General features: G+C 49.0%; 1 protein-coding gene across 3 annotated transcripts in view; it reads right to left on the bottom strand.

Moving 5' to 3' along the window:
• Positions 1–1723: 1723 nt before the first annotated feature.
• Positions 1724–8857, bottom strand: part of ELP1 (elongator complex protein 1) — a 58436-nt gene continuing 51302 nt past the window's right edge. For all 3 annotated transcript variants that reach the window (XM_006019662.3, XM_025199068.1, XM_025199067.1), the window contains exons 33-37: positions 7026–7137; positions 6257–6384; positions 5631–5785; positions 4741–4819; positions 1724–3234 (exon numbers count right to left, since the gene is read on the bottom strand). In XM_006019662.3, the coding sequence (XP_006019724.1) occupies positions 3167–3234; positions 4741–4819; positions 5631–5785; positions 6257–6384; positions 7026–7137 (542 nt within the window). In that variant the 3' untranslated portion in view covers positions 1724–3166. The remainder of the gene's footprint in view (positions 3235–4740; positions 4820–5630; positions 5786–6256; positions 6385–7025; positions 7138–8857) is intronic.

Consider the following 8857-nt stretch of genomic DNA (forward strand, 5'->3'; position numbering starts at 1 on the left):
GTCAGGCCACAGCTGGAGTACTGTGTCCAGTTCTGGGCACCCCACTTCAAGAGGGATGTGGACAATGTTGAGAGGGTCCAGAGGAGGGCCACCCGCATGATCCGGGGACAGCAGGGCAGACCCTACAGTGAGAGGCTACGGGACCTGAACCTGTTCAGCCTTCACAAGAGAAGGCTGAGGGGGGACCTGGTGACCACCTATAAACTCACTAGGGGGGACCAGAAAGGTTTGGGGGGAGACCTTGTTTCCTTTAGCGCCCCCCGGGATAACAAGGAATAACGGCCACAAGTTGTTGGAGAGTAGGTTTAGATTAGACATCCAGAAGAACTACTTCACAATTAGGGCGGCTACGATCTGGAACCAACTTCCAAGGGAAGTGGTGCTGGCTCCTACCCTGGGGGTCTTTAAGAAGAGGCTTGATGCCTACCTGGCTGGGGTCATTTGAGCCGTTTTCCTCCTGCCCAGGCAGGGGGTCTGACTTGAAGATCTACAAGGTCCCTTCCGACCCTACTTCTATGATTCTATGATATACCTTGGCATGACGTCATCCCAAATAGCCAATCAAGGTTTACCAGGCTTCCATGCCTCTCTCTCTCTCTACCAATTAATTTAAAAGAACGCCAACCACCCAGTCTAGCCAACCAGGCTAGGGGGCTCATCTCCCCTGCTGTACCAGACTGAGACCAGTTTCTCTACCTTCAGGACACAACAAGAGGTTTCTAAAACAAAGAGCCACAGGTATCAGGACACCTAGAGGGGACTTAGAGGGGACTTTGCTGCTTATGTGCTCAGACAGCATGTTTCTCCTCAGATCAGCAGAGGATAGGGGACAAGATATAGCAAATACAAACACGTTATCAAACATGGTTACATTGAAACTTAATACATACAGCAACATGAAACTAGAACACCTTTGCAGTATAAAATGGCTTGTACATTTTGTGTGTTACACACACAAACTGACCTTATTGTTCATTTGTTTTCTTCCCTAAGTTCTGACTTGCCCCTCTCTGGTACCTGGTTTGAATCCTGAAGCAAGGCTGGACCCAGATCAACCCCAACACCCTCTGGGATCAGGGCTCTCACAACATGTGTCCAGACATACTCACTGGAAGCCAAAGAGCCCAGATTCCACAGGTGGCATGGATCAGAGCCAGTGGACTGTCCTTGTAACCTCTTTGGCATCCTGTCATTGCCCAACTCTTGAAACATAAGAACCTAAGAATTGCCATTTACTGGCTCAGACCAGAAAGCCAACTTGCCCAATATTCTGTGTCAAAGTGGCAGAGAGTGTATGCTGAAAAGGAGAGTGAAGTGGGTTATGACCAGGGGTTTTTGGTTTTTTTTCCCTGCTGTTTCTCTCTCATTTGCAGCCTCCAGCCTTTAAGGTCTAGGAAGTTCTAATTTAGAAGCTCTATTGCTAACTCCCATAAGAAACAAACATCCCAGGGAAAAAGGTGATGGTGTATCACTGCAGGGAAACTGAGAGGACACATGGACAGCTTCAACCAGGAGAGGAGTCTGGGGTGCAGCAACTTGGGGTGACAGCAATTGATTCTGGTGCCTACTCACATTAAGGTTTGTCTCCTGCTGTGGTAAGAAAGAGTTAGGAGAGTTCTCAGAATTAGAACTTCTTATACCTTAAATGCTGGAGGCTGAAAGTGAGGAGAATGGAGAAAAAAAACAAACCCTAGTCATAACCAGTTTACTTTCTTTTTCAGCATCCACTCTACCACTATGTGACATAGGATGCTGGGCAAAATGGACCTATGGTCTGACCCAGCAAAGGGCAATTCTTATGATCTAATGTTTAAGGGCTATTATCCTCAAGGCAGAACTGCATCTGTATTGCATCCCATGGCACACAGAATGCACCATCAGCACTTAGGGAAGCCTGACCACACCACAGAAAGCTGGGGCACTGAATGCTGACCTGTTTATTCCTAATGGGCTCCATGTATGGACCACACAGGCTGTCTTTCAACTGAGTAAAAGTGGAATTGCTGGATGCAGATTTTTTTCCCCCAATGTAGCTATGAAAGTGCCACACGAAGATGATGAGTGAAATCCTGCAAGTATCTATGAGAGGCATATTTGGGGGCAAGTACATCCCCCAGGATGCTGGGCAGAAATATTCATAGATATTCCCCACTACAAAGCCCGCCCCTCCGTCTGCAGATAAAGTCCCTGCTGAAGCCTTCATGTAAAATACCAATCTTCCCTGCAACAAGCAGACTTGTGTCCGTTCAGAGATTCAGTTTGCATACCGCAGCCTTTATTACCTTCACTGTTTAGAAGATGTTTCTCCATCAATCATTATTCTGATGCCACACAAATGTGCCACAAGCATGTTTACCTAGCTGTTGCTGAAGTGACTGCAAGGGAGTGCAGAAGCAACTCAAGCTAGCATTAAACTGCCCAACTTAGATACTGGCCACAGCAACAGAGGTGCATGAGCAAGGCAAAACAAGGGGTGCTGAGTTCATGCTCCACATCCAGGCTCAGGCTTCCTGCAGAGATGCCCACATTCTACTTCCAATTCCACAGCGCCAGGGTTGTAATGATGTGTACTGGCACAGCCAGCTGAGGACGTTAACTTCCCAGTGCACAGTAACTGCCACAGCCAGTGAACTGATTCTGGATGAACTCTGGTTCAGGATAAAACAGATCCTGGCCAACTTCCCCACTGCAAAACACTAAACACTGAACACTGAAAGGCAAGCTTGATGTTGTGGACATGCTGGTCATGTCCATTTTAATATGTAAATGCTGCACTATTCTGGCTTAGCAAAATGTCGCTTTGTGGGTTCTGCTCCCCTGATTCTCTAAGACACTAAAAAAATTCAGACTGTCTTGATAGCAATTCTACTCCTGGTGGAAGGACAACTGATGCTGGGGTTGCCTTGACAATGCAGTGGAACTACTCAATAAAGCCAGAGGAACAGGGATGGTGGATGCTGAAAGCACACAGCAATGCTGGGGGCCGCTTTACACAAGGCTATACACATCCCTGCCTATTTGCCATAGGAGGGTTTGTGACCTCTAGGATTGGGGGGGGAAAGGAGTGGCAATAATTCTAGAAACAGTGTTTTCAAAATAAAGAGGAAGTAAGGAGCTTAAAATAAAATTACAGTCCAGAGTCCATCAGGAGCTCATAGCTTCTGAGTTACTGCAGAAGGCTCAGTTTCCACTGGAGACTTTTATTCAGTTTTGGAGGTGTAAGTAGTTCTGGATCTGAAAAAACAAAAGCGACAAGGATGAGAACAAGAGGAAAGTAGGATGGTGCTTTCCAGGATAATGGAAAAATCCTGGAAAAAGTTTCCAGGATAATGGAAAAATCTATACAGTGCTTCCTTCCCTCCCAGGCTGAGAAGTGCCAAACAAAGAATTTCTCTTCTGGGAGACTGGCCTGAAGCATACAGCAGAGTAGTGTGTAGGAGGCAGCTGTCTGACATACTGTTATGTTCACAACTGAACCATTCTCACTCCTCTGGGGCTGCCACAGGTTCATCAGGATTCGTCCCACATACAAGCCTTTCTTCAGGTTCTATCACCACTACTTGGCTTCCACTTTGCAGCATGGCAAGGAAACATTCTCTGACAGGCCAACGTGCCAGTAAGATACATACCCACCCAGCACTCTGGTTTAGATTTGTTCTTCCCTTCAGAGCAAGGTGGTGCTCTTAAGAAGGATCCCAAAAGTGATCCTGCAGGGATCCATGCTCACTATCTCCATTACTGCACCTTAGACACATTCACGTAAGGAAAGTGTTTGCATTGTCTGCAAAACCTGCAAACTTCACCTGAGGCCTAACCAAGCTGAATTCTCAGATCTACAGGATGTTTTACAGATCTGACAGCATTCCTGGGAAGAAGTCCAACACTCACCCCAGCAGTCAGTGGGCTCACAAAGATGTGACCCCTAACAGCCTAGTAGACAACTGCTGACGGGGAAAATACTTCCCCCACACTGCTGTCATACAGTTGGCTCTGCAATGCTACCGCACAATACCTAACCACCAACTCGGGGGGCTGGGATGAACTGCAGTGTTTCCTTAGCCTAAAGCGATGATGGATAGGATCCTGGCTCATGCCTGGTTAGACGATCACTCCACAGTAGATCTGCAGGAGCAGAACAAAGGGTATGGACTGGACTTGTGCTTTTGGCCCAGTGCCTGATACAGCAATAAGGCCTCCAATAATGGCAGGAGCCTGGCAGGCCCCAGAGCTCAACTAGCTGGGAACCTAGCTTGAAATTGCCAATACAGTGTCAGAGACACACCCTGTGACAAGGTTTCAAATGGCTGAGGAATCTCTTCCTGTTCCACCATTTCACCAGCTAGTCTTGGTTTCCATTATGAGGAAGTTCAAATATGGTTTTCACAACAGATTTTAAAAGGGAGATGTTTTCACAGGCAGACCAGTCATAAGTAGAAGAATATGTATATGGTATCTAAACCCTCCCAAGGAAAATACCACCTTGGATCCATATACTTGCAGTCCCCTGAGCAGCAATTTGGCCTTTCTAGTCACTTAGGAAGTGCCATAGATATTTAGGACAACAAAAAGCCAGCACAAACCAGCAGGGACTTCCAGAAGCAAAGAGAACAAGCTGGGTCACCCACCCCAGACAGTGCTACTAGGAGGGCTCCAGAACCCAGTTGGGCAGGCAACACACTGTTGTTTCAAACCTTACCTCCCATCCCACACCTGCTATACCATACGGCTTTTTTAACCAACCTTGTACAACAGGGGCAGTCATCCTTTGTTGTTGATATGCAGCCATGATGCTATTGGCAGTTGAATGGGGACCCAGGATCTGTAGTAACAGACAATGTGAATGACATCTCAGGCTATGTACCAGCACAACATGGGAGTCCAAAACCAAAGTCTCCTCAGACCCAAGATGCTAGCATATTATTCTGCCACCTGCCTGGCACACCTGCCTATTGGCAGCAAGATGCAAGTGCTCTCCCATGTAATAGGAACTGGCTGAGCTCCTACTCTTTTCTTCTATTACAATTTCCTTCTAGGCAGTGACACCATTAGCCTGTATCTATATCTATTCATCTACAGATGAAGTCAAGGCTGCTCACAGGGCAGGGATGGACAGCAAAAGGTGCTGCTGTTGCAAGATTTGGAGCTGGCATGAGAGTTTTGCAGCTGAACCTCCACCCCACAAATCTCTCCACCCTGTAAATTGTAGCAGGAAGTAAAGCTGAGCAGGACTCCTACAGAGACAACTCAGGTATGACAGGGAGCCCTGTGCATTCAGAGGTCACTGCCTGGGCAGGAGCTCAAGGCAAGGGGGCAGTTTTAGATGGAAAACACCCCCAGAGCACCTCCACAAAGGAAAATGTGGAAATGACATCTCTGAAGCAGCTGGACTTGAGGACAGAAGGTAAAATCTCCCCCCACAACTGGCTGCCAATTTATAACTGCCCTTGTAACAGCCTCAGCCTCCTTTGAGACCAGGGCCCCATGTCAGGGAGCTGCTGCAGCAGGGGTTCCAAATTTGGGTAACTGTAGTCTGATTATCACTATCCCCCTGCCACTCCCAATGTAGCACCACAATTATTTAGACCACAAACAACAATAGCAGGCTGTTGGTAGCTGGGGAAGACACTCACTGGATTGACAGAAGTAAGCTTCAGGTCCAGACTCCAGATCTCAGGAAGTGATCTCTCCATCAGCTGCAAAGCCTCCTCCAGGGCCTGCTGCAATTCTCTGGCCTGTGCATCATAGCCAAACAGCACAAGTTCCTTGAGAAGGTTGTGGACCTCACCTAGGGGAAGAAGCAGAAGCTGCTCCATTAGATATAAGCCAGGTTTGCAAACAAGCTGCTGTGGCTCTGGGGCTGAGGGAGGTGGATCAGAAGACTGCTGCAACCACCCTGGCATCCTCTGCTTCCTGGTCCCAAGCCCAGGCATCCTGGGCAAACAGGAGGGCCACATGCCAAGAGTCATGATTACCTTTATACACTCAATTCCTCCTGCTCCTCTGACCCTAAGGCCAAGCCTCATATCCTGTTCCTCAGTGCAGGAGCCAACCAGCATGTCCTGCTCCTGGCCAGGAAGCCCTGGTCTACCAGATGGCTCAGGAAGGGGGCAGGCCACCTTGGAAATTGGCAGGGGCCATGTCCAGAGACTCCTGCTTTGGGTGAGTAGGCTGGAGAGAGGAGGGGTCTGGCCTTAGGCTCCACTCCCCCACCCCCACACAAATTGGATGCTGGCTCAGGCCACGGAGACAGCCTCACCCTTCAGGGCATCTGTGGCTCGGACAATGTCCCCTAAGGCCTCCAGTAGTGCAATGTCTTCCAGAGGGCTCCCCTCCTTCAAGCTGTGTCTCTTGCGTTCAGCCTTCCGCCGGTTCTTTGAGGAGCAGCTAGAAGAGAAGAGGCAGGCTTGGAAAGGGCTCCTAGGTCATCACATCTACTCCCTACATTTGCAGGCATCTATTTACCCAGGAATCCCCCAAATCACCACTTTGCTCTGAGGTGTGGGATTGCCAGGTGCCCTTCATGTTACAGAGCTCCCTTCATCTTCATCTCATAACCAGGGGACTTTAACTGCACAATTCCACCCTTTTATGCTGATCAAAAGAGATCTGGGCTTTCTATTCACCATGGAAAACCGCAGATTTTCTTTTTTAAAGGAGAAAAACGCAGCAGGAGCACAACTCCAATACTGGATCCTGCCTGCTGGTCCATGGATATGGCTCCGGCCCAGCCCGCTGTGGGGGCACATACCACTCCACCCTACCACCTGGAGCCCCTCCAGTGCATCGCCTGTGCCCAACCCCTCCCCCCTTCCCCACACACCCACCCCACTCCTCACACACTAGGGGGCTGGGGCCTAGTGACAGTAGGCCAGGAGTAAGGGGCACTGGCAGGGCCAGGGGGCTGTGGGTTGGGAGTGAAGGGCACTGACATGGGCAGGGGCAGAGCACCCCCCTGAGCAGCAATTTTTGCCACCATCATATGGAAGGTTGGGAGGCCCATGGCATGTCTGGAAGGCAACACGTACACAGAGATCCTCGAGTTACTGTGAGAGTATTTGCTGCTCGCTTCACTGGCCATCATGACGCTGCCAGTTTCAGAGAGGAGGTCTGACTCGGGGCAACGTGCCACCTCATCATCTGCAAGACAGAGTAGCTACGAGTCAGAACTTTCCCCAGATGAGACAATGGCAGCTGTAGTGGGCAAACTGAGTTATGCCCAGGCTCTTAGCATAACTTTAGGCCTTCCCAGAACTATGTAATTAAATTGTACAGAGTGCCTTATAAGGCACTGGGAAGAATGAGTGCTGAGATTGGTATAGTGGGCTAACCCGGTACAGTAGTTTCCCTAAAAGAAAAGGAAACCAAAAACAAAATAGGACTACAGTACTTTACCTAAAAAGATGAGTTAAGATACTTGAGGATTGGACAGTCCGAGATAAGAAAGTTACAGAAGTAGTGGACAAACAAAGAGACAGTGTGTGTTTGTGTTGCCACCCTGGGGAGACAGGATCGGCCTTAGAATTCTTGCTTTGAGTAACAAGGAATCCAGAAACTAACATCCCACACACCCAGCAGAGGATCTGAGGCTGGTACCACTGAAGGTCACTGTTGTAATGCCTGCAGGATCCGTCTGCCAGGTCATATTGCAAGGATAATTATCTTGTAATAAGCCTAGGGGTTACTAATAAAGTTGACTTGATACCAAATTGGACGAGGGGCTGTGTCAATCCTAGGGGGTCTTTGGTAAAAGGAATCCTGGGGCAACAGCAGCCACTGCTCTCTGGACCTCTGCAGCAGCAACATCAGCAAACATAGCTGCCCTGAGGTCCAGCCACTTGTGACAACACAGGGGAGCTATGTTATGGGTGATCAGAGCTAGGGCCCAGCCCAGGGAAGAAATGTAAGTATAGCCATTCAGCTCATGTCCTGCGTGGAGGAGTCCAAGCACTGCTGAAGCAAGGAGCCCATTTACCGTCTACATCCCCTGAACAGGCTAGATGTCAGGGGAGAGATGAGCAGAATTTACAGAACATCTGCTGTCCTGATATTGCTGGAAGAGACCCAGCGTTCACCAGGACACTGCAGGGGCAAGAAACAATGCCTGTTGGTGGGAAGGCAGACCCTTTTGCCTCTCTCAGCCTAGGCAAGAATCATGGCTTTGAGCATGCAAAGCCAGAGGGAAGAGCCATGCTACATTTAACAACCCTTGCAGCAACAGGACACTGGCCACTGATCCCCGCATAGGCACCAACTCTGGTTTTTGCCTGTGGGTGCTTGCAGACATAAAAAACAAACAAACAATCAAACAAACAAAAACGAACAAAAAAATAATTGGCACTTTACTTTAAACTGAATGCGTTCCCGCATCAAGCCCTATGCATGCCCAGAGGAGGCAGCAAGTTATTTCAACCTGGCTCTACAGCATCTGTAAATATTGAGTGCTTTGGTGTGGCTTTTTGGGGGCTTTTATCTAGTAGCTGATTGAATCAGTTTTAGCTATTAGTGCTAGAGAAGCACCAAAACATCAGTCCCATATCGGATTGGCACCGATATAAGGAAAATTGACTGTATGATCAATCAGCATTTTTTTGGCTGATGTGGCTGACAACATCACCAATAAATGCCCCCATGTATGCATGCAGCTGTAGCGCAGCATATAGGTGGCCAGAAGCACAGCCCGGAAGCACTGAGCTGGTGTGTTGTGAAGGAAGTGGTAGGGGGAGGGGAGGTATGTGTGGGGGTGCAGATCGAGGCCCCCACGGTGAGGGAGGGAGTGGGGCTGGGGCAGGTGCTGCGCACAGCTGGGAAGGGACATGGGACAGCTGCAAATGTCTCATCTAGGGGATTGGGGGGGGGG

The sequence above is a fragment of the Alligator sinensis genome, unplaced genomic scaffold (genome assembly GCF_000455745.1).
Source record: "Alligator sinensis unplaced genomic scaffold, ASM45574v1 scaffold607_1, whole genome shotgun sequence".
Classification (NCBI taxonomy): Eukaryota; Metazoa; Chordata; order Crocodylia; family Alligatoridae; genus Alligator; species Alligator sinensis.